Here is a 15,530-nt window from a genome sequence, read left to right as displayed (position 1 = left end):
CTAAGGAAACAAAAAAAAGGAGGGAGGGGAAGAGGGTGACTAAAAAACAGTACACAAAGGTCAATGCAGTGAGAATTATAAGGCAGAGAATGGAATTTTCCACTGTGGGAGGAGCAAAAAGCCACAGCCGCCAGATTGGGCCCCATGAGCAAGTGATTAATGCTGGCCGGTCCATCTGAAGCCCCCAACAAAACAACAGCGCCTCACAGTGGTGCTTCTAGCCCGTGCCTTTGCACGCCCTGGACGACACAACTCAATTGCAGGACAAGACTGACTCTCCTAGGCCACCCTAATTCCCAACCATGCAATTCCACCAGAAGTGACCTCTACATGACCAGGGTGAGGAGCGGACTTCCAGAGGCCACAGAGCTCCTTCCAGGAGCCTTCCTGGGAGCTCAATCCTTTGCCCTGCCTGCTAACTGTTCTGAAGAGGCCGGAGCCTCCCCCGCGTGGAAATGATTCCTTTGGAAACCCTGCAGTCACCAAAGTCCACATGGCTTCCTCGGTCATGGTCAAAACTCCAGCATCTCCAGGCACTTTGCCTCTTCATTCCGTTTACCTTCCCACTGACGATTCACCGCCCTCCCCTCTGGCTCCTGAAACTGTTCCACAGCCTGTCCACTCCCCACCTCCTACCCAAGTTCATCTTAGCGATTAAGTCCCATTCACTGCCCGACCCTCTGTCACTCAAACACTCAACAACCTCTGAGCCCACCCACAACTCCCTCCTTCCTAGGACTTTCTCTTCTTGGCAGCTGTGACCCCATGCCCTCATGTTTCATTTTACCCATCAGAGATGGGTGGGGTGTACACAGTTTGGGGAAAGACAGTTAAGAAAAACCCAAAGGGCTCCAGTTTACTCTCCAAGACCATAGCAGACGGTCATTATAAAAAAGACCAAAGGAGCCGAGCATGGCCCCAATTCCAGTGTCACGACAGGACATTCTTATCACATTGGGTGTTCTCACTCACTGAGAGCCCCTCTGTCCACAGCTGGGACAGCACTGCCAGTGCCAGGACTGGAAGGAGCTGCAAGAGGACCAGCCTGAGACAGCCATGCACCCCTCACTCTCCTGCGGGCCTTACCACGCTGGTCATGTCTGCGGTTTTCTTGGGGACGTTGATCAGGTCACACTTCTTGTTTGCAGTGGGCTTGCTATCCAGAATGTTCTTCTTCACCACCTTGAGATCCCTGTTTTTGCCTGGAATGTATCCGTGCTTCAAGGAGATGAGGATTGGATCTGCGTTCTTCCCCTCAAACCACTCCTCTGCCTCCAGCGCGGCTTCGGGCCCCGCTGTGTCAGGATACAGGTCATCTTGGAAAAGGTCCGACTACAAGAGACATTTTGGGGAAACCCTTAAGTAAGGAAGACGAGAGATCGGGGATTTAAAAACTTTTAAAAGCATAGATTGCTTAGAAAACTGGGCACTTACCTTCCTGGGAACAGTCATGATAATAGGTTCACACTTTCTCTCATGAAGTTTAAAGAATCTTCAAAAGGGAAATAAAGACAAAGTTGCATTAAGTAAAATAGGAGGCTAAGTAACAAACAGGCTCACTCACAACCACCTTTATACAAGCTTCAGGGATACACAATGCTCTGCCCACCACCTCAGCTGCCCCACCAGAACTTAACATTCCCAGTTTACAGATGAGAAAACGGAAGCCGAGTGTAGCTGTGCCAGGAAATGGCGCATGGGAGGCAAGAACCAGGAGTAGCTCTATGCATGATGGTGACAGTCGAATTCCAACTATCTTGGGTGAGATCAACTGTGGTGGGAATAACACCACGGACAATGATTCATTTGTGAAAATGACCAGGTCAACAGACAGGAGAGAACGAACAACTACATATCAGATAGTACCTATACAGAGTTGGAATGTACTTAAATTAAATTAAATTAAACACACACACACACACAACACACACACACACACACACACACAAAACAACAGCTCATACTGATTAATATAACAAAGAGCTTAAACATTCTTATTTTTAAAGATGTGTCAATTATTTAACAGGTGTGTGAGCAGAAAAGCACACTTAGAGACAAACATGTAGAGAAACGGAATGTTATATAATGCGTGCCAGGCTCTTAGCCTGATAACATGGTGCTACTAGTTCTGTTGCTTAAAATGGCCAGTGGTCAGTGAGTCTCCTGAGTGTCTTCTGTTAACCAGCATGAGAACAGAGCCTTCCCCTTAGGAAGCCACTAGCATTATGAAATATAAATTTAAACTCCAGAGTAGTACAGAGAGGTGGGAATTCTATCACACTTCCCAAATCAAGGGACCCCCAACCCAACACCCCACTGTAGGTCTTCAGCTTCCCTAGTTTAGGATCCGTGGGGTCCACAATCTCCTCCGACAGGGCAGGAACACCATTCCTTATTTCCATCCCAGGGACAGGCTCTCCCCTGCTTGCCTCCCAGGGGACACTGGCCCCAACCTCGGCCTGAACACAAGAGATGATGGTTTCACTATTCGAGTAAGTGTCCAGTATACATAGACGAAGCTACTTTACCCGCCGCACTTCAAGGCACAGACTCTGAAGAATGGGGAGGGCATATTTAGATGAAATGATTTTGAAAGGTGCCTCCCTGCTCTCAAACCCCTGCTTCTAAGGAGGGGCAGGAAATGAGACACTGACTCTGGGCCGCACACAAGGGTAGAAAGACACGGCATCACAGAATTGCATGTAGTTGGGTTGCTCTTGCAGAACACAGATGGTATAAACCATTCCAACACTTTACATGCAGATGCTTTACCTGGCAATCTCACATTTGTTAACATCGAGTCCCCTCTTGGGCATGTAACCCATCCCTCTCTGAGGCTCCTTGCTGCTGAATGTGTTGAGGTAGTGGACATACGGGGATTCATCCGTGATCTCAAAATAGCGGATACTGCTGTCACCCTACAAGAAATGGGAGACAAGTTTGTGTTTACTACTAATTGAAGTATCTGATTTAAGTGGGTGTCTCTCTCCCCTTTAAACCCAGCATTAATTAGGACTCTTTTAATTAATAAAAAATTAATTTTAATTTTACATGCCTCTTGGGCATGTAACCCATCCCTCTCTGAGGCTCCTTGCTGTAGTGGTTAACCTTTCCTTCCTCTTAAAGGCCTAACGCACATGATGGTTTCTCATCCTGGCAGAGTAAGTCCTCACCTATCAAACACTACATCCCCTTTACTGAAGGCTAGATATAGATACCAAGTCAGAGTCAGGCAAAATGTTAACGCCTCTGCCAAGCAACTGCATTGCAATTCAACTTCAAAAGACACACGGAAGACCAGGAGGACTGAGAGGGCGACTACTGATTTGAGTTATTGGTTCACTGGCAAACAGCAGTGTCATTCAGAGACCTGAGGGCACTAACGTCAGATAATAATAAAAACTAAGACTTTCTAATTAAGAAACCTTCGTTTTAGTGATACCCTTGAACTTCACAAGGTTTTCTACCTCATTGCAATATATAAAATTCTATAATAATCTTGCTAGTCTAAGTACAAATAATTGTCTAATGGTCACACATGTATACCAACCTGAACAAAGGCAATTCTGCCTGGTAGAAAACACACACACACACACACACACACACGAAGACATAAATAGTTAGGTAGTATCACACTCTAACAATCCTCTCTGTCTTCACAATTTCCATTTATTTCAATCATATAAATAAAAATCTAAAGCAATGGAAAAGAAGCTAAACACATACGGTTTGCTCTCTGCACACTAAAAATAACTTTCCACCCAGTGTTAACCACCTCTGGGTAACATGCCCTTGTGTTTGTTTTGATGCAGCTGTTAACATCTGAAGTAAAATGACTTTCAAGGAAACTGACAAGATCTCGTTTCTAAGTGACTGACCTATAAAATGTAAAGCAGCTCTGCGGCACACTCGGTGAACCATGAACAGAAGTAAAACATCCGGCCTTTACCCAGCAAGGGGGACCGTAACAGGTTGGAGGGACTGTATCACTCCATTATGATTAATTCATGTATTTCAACTACACAAACTTCTAAGGAAAAGTTAAACTAGAAAAGAATAATACTGAGGTTACCACCTACTGAAATGAAATAGCAATAAAGCCACCACCAGTTTAGTTAGGCAGAGATCACTAGGCAGACTAGATCTTTTATTTCAGTGTGGGGTCGTCCTGGAACAACCGTCACTTCCTGAAATTTGAATCAGGCCGCACGTTTTCCGGTCCAGGGCCCTAACACTGAACTCCAGGAACAAGAACCCTCTGGAGAGTCTCAGAGGCCCTCAAAAGCTCACATCCCAAGCTCCGTTCTCCTTAAGAGTGCATGGCATGTAGCAATAAGCACTAGGTGAAAATCTGGAACCATCCAGTAGAGCTCAGCATGAGATGTGGCAAACTGGTTCCTCATCCCTGACACCAATGACGAGAAATCTGCAATCACCAACCACACAGCACCACCAGGTAATACAAAACACTAGCATGTAAAAATCAACGATCAATTTAAAACAAAAAAAGAACAAAAATTAAAAAGAGAAAAACAAAACACCAGCACGTACTCCATCTCAGAGTGCCCAAGCAAAGATTCCCCTGTCAGCATCTGCCCAATCCCTGCTTCCGTCAAGAGTACTGAGCAGTGTTAACACCACACATCTGGCAAGTTACAAACAGTCCAGTGTCACCCCAAACATAACAAAATCATAGCATAAGACACACATTTAATTTAATATATCAATTAAAATGTTACAATACATTGCCCATCTACTAAACCTCCGAAGGACAAACTTTTCCTACCACAGGATTAAATTTAATATTAAACATCAAAATTACTGTTTACCTTTCCACATAAGTAAATGATACTGGTGTCAGGGTCATAGAAAGGCAGCAACACTCCATTGCTAGTGTCCATTTCATGAAGAGCAATTGGTTCCTGCATATTTTTCTAGGGGAAAAAAAAAAATACACACACACACACACACAATTTAAGGGTAAATTTGTGTTACCTTACTATGCATTCCTTTATCCCTAATTAAGTTAGCCATTTCCCTAGAATACTAAAATTTAAACAATGCACATGTAACATTCATACATGTAAATACCAATAAGGATAGCAAGTGGCATCTGACCCACTGAAAATTGTTTATTTGACAACATAATTAGTGCACATATCAGTGTGATCCTATGACAAAGATGAAAGTGCCCTTCTCCTTTGTGACTTTTCTTTTTAAAAAGTACTTTTTTCTTATTATAAATTAAATATATGTTCTTTAAAAAGTTACAAGGAAGAACATAAAAATCGTCACATATGCCATCATCCCACAGTCCAGTGTGTGGCAGAATCCATGACCATTTTGGTCTATTTCCTCCCAACACATGTACGCACACAAATTAGGATCACACCTTATGTGGAGGTTAGCTTTTTTTCTTAATAAGCAATAATTTACTGTTTTGTTTGTTTTTTAATCCTGAGGGTATGTTTTTACTGACTAGGCAGGGAGGGAGGGAAGGAGAGAGAGAGAGAGAGAGAGAGAGAGAGAGAGAGAGAGAGAGAGAGAGAGAGAGAACACCATCGATGTGAGAAACACTGGTCAGTTGCCTCCTGGGGATCGAACCCACCACCTTTTGGTGTACGGGACAATGCTCCAACCAACTGAGCCACCCAGTCAGGGCCAGTTTTCTATTTTTTCCACTTTTGTGATTATGAGCATTTTCTCAAGCATGACTACTTTGACTTAGACATTTGATTTAGATCATATTCTTTATAAAAATATAACTAAGTTTAGAACTCATTTCCCAAGTCTGGATTCCTCGTGCATTCTTCTTAAAAAATAGTCAGCATAGACTCCTTGGGAGTATCACAAATGCATTTTTTAAAAGATAGTTAGCAATAAGTCTCTAGTGAGTTTGAGAACTTCATGTCCAATTTAAAACAAGTGGGAGTTCAGAAAACCTCACTAAGAACCATAATCTATGTACCAACCCAAAGACCCACTCAGAAAAGAGAGAAAGCTCGAGTGTAAGCTGGTGGGAAGGCTGGGAAGGGGCATACCGGGTTCCAGAGGGCCAGCTGCCGCTCGCTCATGCGGCTGAAGCCAGTGGTGAAGACATTGCCGTCAGCCAGAAAGATGGCTCTCATGGGTCGTGCTCCTTCGTGCGCTTTCTCCTTCTCCTGCAAGAGAGCAAAGAGGCACATTGCACACATTCAAACTGCAGAAAGGAAGGTGAGGTGTGAGGGTAGGGGCCCATACACCCAACCCAACCACACCCCGCACACCATTGATGTTAACTGGTACGTGTGTGTCTCATTAATAACCACCTCCCCTCCCCAGACAAGGAAACAGAGTGACACTAAGTGATTTGGTCAAGGTCCCTCAGCTTAAGTTAGCAAGTGTCAGGACTTGACTCAATAGCCTCATTCCTTCCACCACGCCCCGCTGCCAACCCAAGTCCATGCACTGCAAAAACAGAACACTGAGAGGACTCTGCCAAATGCTTTTCTCAAGAGATTAATAACCTTGAGGAGAATAACCTGCTGCATCTTTATGAGACACTTTAATAGTCATTTGTGGAACAGGGTGGGGAATCAATTAATTCATTTTTTGTACTAAGCCAGGAATGCAGTTCACTGTTTGGGGTAGCTCATCTGCACTTGTCGACTTTTAAGGACTCTTGTGAATTGATAACAACATTGTTTCTTTGTGAAAAATGGTTACCAAGTGAGAGCTAAGCCTTGGGTAAAAGCTGGAAATGTGCAGCTCTGAAGAGAAGAGTGACTAGGAGACCGTCAGAGGCCTGCACCAGCCTTTTCTGATTCGCAGGCATCCGCACACAGCAAGGTCCACTGACCAGCAGCACAGCCCTCTGTGAGCACACAGTTCACACTCACTGAAGGGCCACAAATACTGGGCTTCTGTCCGGAGAATACTTACAGCAACAATCTCTTGTTTCCTAGGATCGATTACTCTCACTTTCTTGTCTTTGGAAGCCGTGCAGATGAGACTGCCATTCCGGTTCCAGCTTACATTGTAAATCATGTCCGAGTGCATATCGTCCAAGTTTATCAGGGCTTCCCCCGTCCCCACGTTCCATATGATGATGGCATTGTCACAGCCTAGGAGCAAGCACAACCACGTCCCAGCTATTAAAATGTCTGCACAACGGCACATTTGTGGAAACTACAAAGACATGCATTGAAAGGAAGGTGCTGACAAGAGGCCCTACTTACGGGGAGTTTTAACAAAGAAAGTAGAAATCTGTATAAAAGAAATCAATGTTAAAGTAAAAATATAGCTTAAGTTTGGGTTTGTATGAAACAAATAAAAACAACCAAACAAAACTAAGAACTACAAGAAAATAGAATCCTATGTTTTCTGTTTGTGTTTTTTAATCCTCACCAGAGGATATGTTTTTATTGACTTTAAAGAGAGGAAGGGGGAGGGGAGAGAGAGAGAGAGAAAGAGGGAGGAAGGGAGGGAGAGGAGAGAGAGAGAGAGAGAGAGAGAGAGAGAGAGGGAAGGAGAGGGAGAGAGAGAGAGAGAGAGAGAGAGAAACATCAATAGGTTGCCTCCCGTATGCTCCCCAAAGGGGATTGAACCTGCAGCCTAGGTATGTACTCTGACAAGGAATCAAACCCACAACCTTCTGGTGTATGGGACGATGCTCCAACCAACTGAGCCACACAGCCAAGGCCTATGTTTACTTTTCTTTCATATATATATAAACACACACATATACATATATACAAATAGATAGGTAGGTAGATATCTTCTTTTGTTGATCTTATAGAGGATAGGAGAGGGAGAGAGGGAGGCAGGGAGGGAGAAAGAGAGAGACATCAATCACCCCTTACCACAGATTGAGCCCAAAACCCAGGCATGTGCCCCGACGGGAAACAAACCATCGACCTTTTGTGCATGGGATGATGCCCAACCAAACTGAGCCACACCGGCCAGGGCAAGGCCTATGTTTTTTTAAGAGTTAACTGGGCAACAGGGGATTGGGGCATCCGTGGGGAGGGGTGTGGGATGGGAATGGGGGATGAGGACAAATATGTGACACCTTAATCAATAAAGAAATTTAAAAAAAAAAAGTTAACTGGGCTGTCAGTTTCCTTTTCTAGTAAAATAAGCATCAGAATGAATACAGTTTACTTCTTCTCCAGTGGAGCTAAAAATAAAGAGCTTAAAAAACTGTTTAGGACACTTTACAAAGATGGTGGAGAGCAGGCGATTCAAATCAACGATGCTGTTCTACATGGTCTGGGATTAAAGCAAAGCAAATTACAGTAAGTAGAAGGGAAATGCAAGGACTGGCCTAACTATTTGCCCACAACAGATCTTTATCTTTCAAGGGGGAGAAATAGGTCAACACTAGCGTGATTTGAGAAACCCAAAGTATAGTCACATAGGCATGAGGATTCCGAAACTGTCCCCAAAGAGGCCACACTGTTGCCTCGGCCACAAGCCCTCAGTTCATCTATATCCTTCCTTCAAGGTCTGCCCCAAGTCCCCGAGACCCTTTAAAAGAGTATCTTTTGCTGCTCCCAGGACATTATTTCAAAGATAAAGAAAAATAAGAAAAGAGATGGGCATCCTGAAAGCGAATTTTTGCCAATAAATCAAATTTGCAAGCACTTTAGAAAAATGAACCATTAAGATCCAGAACACCTAAAAGTTACCTAAGAGTGAGAAGTAGGAAATGGGTGGGAAAACTGCCCAACAGTATGAAAAGCTGGAGCAGAGCTCTGGGGGGGAGACTTGACCCTTCCTCGGCCTTGTTCATCACAGGCAAACAGGTAACCACAGCCACCGATGATGGACCGTAGAGCTTACAACGTGCAGAGCGCTGCAGCCATCCATCCTCCTGTGCTTGTGAAGGGAGCACGGGAGCACTCTGCTGATCACACCGTAAGTGTGACCTCGATGAGAAGAGGCGCAGGGCATCCCATGATGGAATTCCACCTTTGGGATTGCTTTCTCTCCTTATCAGACTGAGGTTCTGGGTAAGAACATTGGAAGGGTTCCCAGGTATAGTCAATTGTGATTTTAAAAAAGGACAATCCTATGTAGTGTGTGTGTTTTTTTGGAAAAGCAGTCCTTGGTTTCAATAGGTACCAACATTAAACTTTTTATTTAACTCATTATACCATAAATATCCTTTATTACCGCTAAAAACTGAACTGCCCCCTCCTTTGCACTGGTAAAGGGAAAGATCTTTAAAATTCCACCACTAACATTAATATAACTTTTTTTAAAAAAGGAATTAAGGTATAATTTACATGCAATAAACACAATACATTTATTTAAAATATACACTCATGAAGTTTTGACAAGCATATATATTTGTGTAGCCACCATCACAATCTAGATATAAAACATTCCCATCACCCCACAAAGCTTCCTCTTGTCCTTTTTATTGCTTCTATAAAAGAAGAAAAATCTCAGATTTCAGACAAAGAAACAGATTTCTGTAAGATAAAACTTAAAATTGAAAGTGGTTTAACAGTGAAAAATCAAAAACAACCTCACTATCAAAAAAATAAGGGGCTGATTTAAACAACTGAGGTTTAAATAGTCCAGACAGTGGACTATTAAGGAGTCAATAAAAATATCATAAGAAGAACATTTAACGGCATGTGAAAAAGATCACATACGCAAGTCTCTGAACCCATCTTTATGTTTAAAATCACTTACGTGTGTGCATGTATCTTCTGGGAAAAAAACACCAAAATGGTAATAATGATGTTCCCTCTGGGTGGTGGGATTATAGATTTTTCTTTTCTTCCTTTTGTTTATGTGTAATCTATATAACATACACATACTACTTGCATAAGGAGAACAATGACAGTATTCCTTAAAAGGAAGAAGGATATTTGCCTGACAGGATCACCCTAAAGTTGGCAGCAACACCAGGGCCGGAATCTAGGGCTCCTGGCTCCCATCTGTGTTCCTTCTACTACATCAAGAATAACTAAAACTGTGGTCCACGGAGAGCCCCCGCAGGAATAATGAATCTGCTGAAATTACAGGCAAATAAGTATGTATCTTAATCCTCACCAGAGGATTTTCCTAAGCAGGAAGTCTGTATCTTCCACAGACTGTCAACATAGCCTTAACACATGCGCACGTATGGGTCAGGGAACCACTGCATCTCAGCGCCTCCTCATGGATTCCTAACGATCTGCTTCCAACAGTTTAGCACACAGTTGAAGGCATTTGCTGCTCCTCTCCACAAAAAGGGCTGCAAGCAGCGGTGACAATGGGGGAAGGGGACTGCTCAGCTCCTACCTGCACTAAGAAGCACGTTACGGGCTGTCGGGTGCCAGGCTACGATGCCAACTCTCTTTGAGTGGCCTTCTAAAATCACCACAGGTTCGGTCAGGGAAAGGGTGAGTCCACTTTCTGGAATCTGCCACACCTGTTGGAAAAGAGAAAGAGGACCCATCTTTCAATATCACATTTACTGTGATCATCTGGTCTGAAGACTTGTTCTGCATAAAGAACATACAATGGTCTTTGGATAAAATGCAGAATAACATGAAATGACTGTGTACGGTTGTTTTTAAAATGTAACAAGATATTCAAGGTCAGAACGAACAGAAAATGACTACTAATTTGATCAAAGCATGAAGTCAGCAAGGGAAACAAATGAAATGAGACTTTAGTGACAACAGGAAATGCATTCTGCAAGATGAATTCTGACCTAGGCTGAGAACTAAAGCAGTAATACCATCAGCCATCTCCAGATGGCACCATAACCATGGGCTGCTGGGTTTTCTTGCAAGGACTGCAAACCTCTGTGCCTGACCACGATGAAATCAACAGTGTGTTTCCCAAGTCCCTAATGAAGCAGAGTGACGGGAGGCTTTGGTGATGATCAGCATTTCCAGCTGAAATATTAGGGCGGAAGCAGAGCTCATCCTGGAACTTCACCTTGCCCTTTCTCTAGCTTCTGCACCACCTTCTTCTCCTTGGATGGCGAGGAAATGTTAATAATGAAGCAAAACATTTATTGTAAAATTTTTAAAATAAGGAAACTGTTCCTTCTATGTTACTTCTGGCAGATTCAATGGTTCCTTCAACTAGGTTTATGCGTTTAATACAGGCACCTAACCCATTTTACTACCTTTAACAAAAGATTCATGCAACATATTTCTTTTTTTCTCATTAGAAGGAACTTTTACCCTTTGTGACAGCGTGAATAGACCTGGACAAAAGGAGTCAGTCAGAGAAAAACAACATACCATATGATCTCACTAATACGTGGAATCTAATGAACAAAATAAACCGATGAACAAAATAGAACCAGAAGCACGGATACACGGAATAGACTGACAAATGTCAGAGGGAGGGGGCTGGGGGCTAGATAAAGGAAGGTGAAGGGATTCGCTACAGAACATATATGCACAGCCCATGGACACAGACAATAGTGTGGGGAGGGCTAGGCAGGGGAGGGGGCTGAGTGAGGTGGGCAACACATTTCTTGAGCAGCCACTGTGAGGCAGTCCATGACCAGGCAGGGCGGGAAAGGCTGAGAAAAGCAGGGACTTCCATAAGACTGAAAGCAAAGTCAGCAAAGACAAGGGACATGATGTAGAGGGTTGGAGCATGGGCTCTGGAGCCAAACAGATCCTGGTTCAAATCCTGCTTGGGCTACTTACCATGAGGGTCCTGGGCAAACAACTCAGCGTCACTGTGCACAGAGGCAACATCAGTACCTATACTTCCTAGGGCTGCTGTGAGGATTAAATGAGTTGATAAGGTCCTTAGAACAGTGCCTGGCATACAATCAGTGCCCTCCAAACGTAGAGACAGTAGAATGCAGTAGTTAAGAACATGGGCTCCTGAACCAGAACGGACGGTCCAATCCCTGATTCGACCATGTGTCAGCTGTATGACCTTGGGAACATTCACTAACCTGTCTGGGCTTAAGTCTCCTCACCTATAAGGTGGGACTAATAATAAACCTGCCCTCACTTGGTTGTTTTGAGGACCAATGTGGTAATATGAATCTAAAGCTTTTAGAATAATGCCTGGCATTAAGGCAGGCTCTGGATAGATATAACTACTGTGATTACAAGGAAACCACACAGTGTATGTGACCAAGGATATGCTGGCATAGGCTACGTGCTGAATGAAAATACAAATGTCATGGGGTCACCTTCTTGCTGTTCAAGTTTGGGATATCCAAGAAGGCTTCCTAGGGAGATGACCTGTAAGGATGAAAGGAGTGAGGTGACAGGAGGAAGAAGGAAAGGAAGGAAGGAAGGAAATCAAGTATCCAGTTTCAAAATAAAAAACACAGATGCATATAGCAATCTTCTAAAACGTGAATACCCAGGAGGCTGGCTGAGTGGCTGACAGGAAAAAGGCCAGAGTAACAAAGACAGCACAGACACGAGGCTTTACAGTGGGAGGAGAAAGTGACTGGAAAAGCCTGTAGAACTAAATGAAAAGACGACGGAACTCTTGCCTCTGCTGGTGAATAAAGGTGGTGCTGTTCTCCATTGTGCACTGTGGAAAAGAGCCGGCAGAGCTGTAAGTCTTTCCACTTGAAGCGTACACACCCCTTGGTTGGTGCCCACTGGCCCTACTCATAGGCCTGTCATTATGTGGCTCTCTGCCCTTTTCAGGACTGTCTGCTGCTTCCGGGCCTGGCCTTCCAGTTCGGACTGAAGAGATCATGCCCTCTGCAGTGGCAGGACAACAAAGAGCGGAAGTGCCACGGGGTACGTGCTTAGTGTTCTCCTGTGCAAACGGGACGCAGCCTGGTGTGGAAGAAAGGGCACTGGCCTGGATGGCAGAAGATGCCCGGCTCCTTCACAGATGGGACGCTAATTGGCCATACTAGCATTAAAAAGGGACTTCTCTTCTTGGAGCCTCAATTGCCTTGTTTGATACCGGAGACAGCATCAGCTCTGCTTCCTCAGGAGTTACTGGAAAGGTCAAATGGACTAAAACATTTTGTACACCCACGCACTACCTTATGTGAAATACACAATAGGGTGACCTTTGACAAAACCGTTGTGCGGGGCCTGTGTTTCTTAAGTTGTAAAATGGGAGTTATTCCTGCCTTACTTTGCTGGTATAATGATTCACTATAATCATGCACGTAAGGCCTAAAAACAGCACTTGGCAAGAAAAAAGTCCCTACTATATGTTTATGATTATTTTTCTTGCTGTTACGATGACCGCCATGGACTGTTAAGTCTGACCATCATAGTTTCTTGGAATGAGTCTTATCTTCAAGTTAATTGAGCACCGTACCCAACAGTCTAACTTACGTCCAAAATATCTCATGCATGAAGGCTCTAGTTCACACCGAGGCCAGTTAGCACAGATGAGGACAGCTCTGAGCTCTAGGCAGGTCCGTTAGCTTTTCTCTGCTCTGTGGACACAGGTTCTAATACCCACCAGCTTTTCCAAAGACATGCCATGAGTGGAGAGGAAAAAGGTTCCAAACTCCCTCTGCTGTGCGGAGAGTGGGCGCCTCAGCCCAGCAAGGCTATCAGCTTTATCCTCCGCCACTTGATATTTTTGTTTTTGTTTTTTAAACAATAATGTGTTCCTGAAACTTTGTATTTGGATAACACATTACTATGGCAATGTTTTGTTTTGTTTTGTTTTGTTTTGAAAGAAAGGGAAAAACGCAATCAGTCCCAAGGCTTCCAGATGAAAAAGTGAATCAACCAGTGAAAACCCATCGTGGTTCTGGAAAAAAACAACTTGAAGCACATGTTCGGGAACTATTGTATCACCGGCATCCTTTTCACATGTGAAACTCTGGATATGGAAAAAGGCCAGCTCAAGAGAATATTTCCAACAAGAAAGGAGGAAAATTAAGAAGCTCAGGCTTCTCTCAAGCAGTAATTTTAAAGTGCAATTTGTTTGAAGGTTTTATTTCTCAAGCAAACACAGTGCACAGTTAGAGCATACACAAAGTGCTTCCAGACACTGCTTCCCTACTTCACACCCATATGAACTTGCTACTGGGCTAGGCACTAGAGTTACAGCCATAAAAAAGGCTATTTCCCCAAAGGCTATATTTTTTAAAAGCTAAGGAAACCAATTCCAAAGGGAAAATGAAGGAAATAAATAATCTTAAGAGACAGGAAGAGGTTACAGATTCTGTAGCAGCTGCAGAGCAGCACAATCCCCTACAGATCCACTAACCCCACGGGGTAGGAGGCACAGAGTCATGACATTCATAAATGAACCATGACATTGCGAACAACATTAGCTTTGGGAAAATCAAGAACTGAGAGCTGGGTTCTGATTTGCCAAGGCTGTAATATCGACTGGAAAATGGCCCAGATGTAATCTGCACAGAAAGGAAATGACATGAAGCCCTGCTGAAGGACTGAGGGACAGGAATCCTGAGGAACGCGCTCTCATCACCAACTACAACATCACTTCCATTTTTATTTCAAGACAAAAACTGTATTAGGAAAATTTACAACAGAAGCAAAAATGTATAAAATAGGGAGTTTGTTTTTGTTGATTTCCACAGAAGTGTGAGACTGATTTGGGAGAATGGAAAAGTGTTCATTTAAATGTAATCATTTGGGACTGTTCAGAACATCTAGCTGGAGACAAATAAGACACCTACTCTGCCTTTAAACTTTCCCTCTCTCAGAAACAATTATGCAACCTTGCTGAACTAGCCGTTTCTAAAATTTGTGTTTGATTACTACCCTGCAGATAAGGGACAATGTCAAATCAACACCATTCAGAAAACTTAATTGGCTGCTCTTTGTATTATTTAAAGCATTATTCTTTTCTTGGAGCTAAAATTTTCCCAAGTATAACACCAGTTGCCATATTCTCTAAAACCCTCTATAAGAAGCTATTGCTGGAGGAAAACACTCAATAGTACCAAAAATATGGAAAACCTAGGAGTGAAGTATAGTTTCTAGGAGGAAGGTTTGTATAATTGCATTTGCTGGTATAAAACATCACTTCAAATAGTAGTCCATTGAAAGCAATACCTTAAATGCATCTGATATAGATCAGGATATTCTAATTCATCCTTTGAATCCTTGAGAACCCAGATTCTCAGTGTGAAAGAAAGGATATATACAGAGATGGATGTAATATTAAAGAGGTTAGATAAAAACTCTATAGCCCTGAATTTGAAGTGAAAATATTAAGATGAAGTCAAAAGTTACCACATCTTTAAATATATATGTATATTCTAGCTCCATTTACTACAATCTTTTTTTAAATTTTTCAATTACAGTTGACATTCAATATTTCATGTGTACAGCATACGGTAGTAGTTAGATATTTTATATAACTTAAGAGGTTATTCCTCCTCCCAGTAAGTCTAGTACCCACCTGACATCATTCATAGTTATTACAATAGCAAAGTCTTAAAAACAATAATCACCATGGTAACAATGAGCATCCCTAGCACCCAGATTGTGACCTAGAAATACCATTTTCCATTAACCCTTTGCACTCGCTTGCTTTTTTCTCGATTCCTTTATTCTACTCGGGATTTAATTTTTTAAATACCCCAGATTTTACAAAGCGCGGCA

General features: G+C 43.0%; 1 protein-coding gene across 1 annotated transcript in view; it reads right to left on the bottom strand.

Annotated features, from left to right (window-relative positions):
* The window catches only part of CORO1C (coronin 1C), a 62,695-nt gene that overhangs the window by 2,372 nt on the left and 44,793 nt on the right, over nt 1–15,530 (bottom strand). The window contains exons 4-10 of the mRNA XM_008142506.3: nt 10,279–10,408; nt 6,922–7,103; nt 6,042–6,161; nt 4,830–4,934; nt 2,773–2,918; nt 1,435–1,492; nt 1,087–1,332 (exon numbers count right to left, since the gene is read on the bottom strand). Of these exons, the coding sequence (XP_008140728.1) occupies nt 1,087–1,332; nt 1,435–1,492; nt 2,773–2,918; nt 4,830–4,934; nt 6,042–6,161; nt 6,922–7,103; nt 10,279–10,408 (987 nt within the window). The remainder of the gene's footprint in view (nt 1–1,086; nt 1,333–1,434; nt 1,493–2,772; nt 2,919–4,829; nt 4,935–6,041; nt 6,162–6,921; nt 7,104–10,278; nt 10,409–15,530) is intronic.

The sequence above is a fragment of the Eptesicus fuscus genome, chromosome 23 (genome assembly GCF_027574615.1).
Source record: "Eptesicus fuscus isolate TK198812 chromosome 23, DD_ASM_mEF_20220401, whole genome shotgun sequence".
Taxonomy (NCBI): domain Eukaryota; kingdom Metazoa; phylum Chordata; class Mammalia; order Chiroptera; family Vespertilionidae; genus Eptesicus; species Eptesicus fuscus.
The sequence above is the reverse complement of the archived record's forward strand: the minus strand, read 5'-3'. Positions and strand labels throughout refer to the sequence as shown.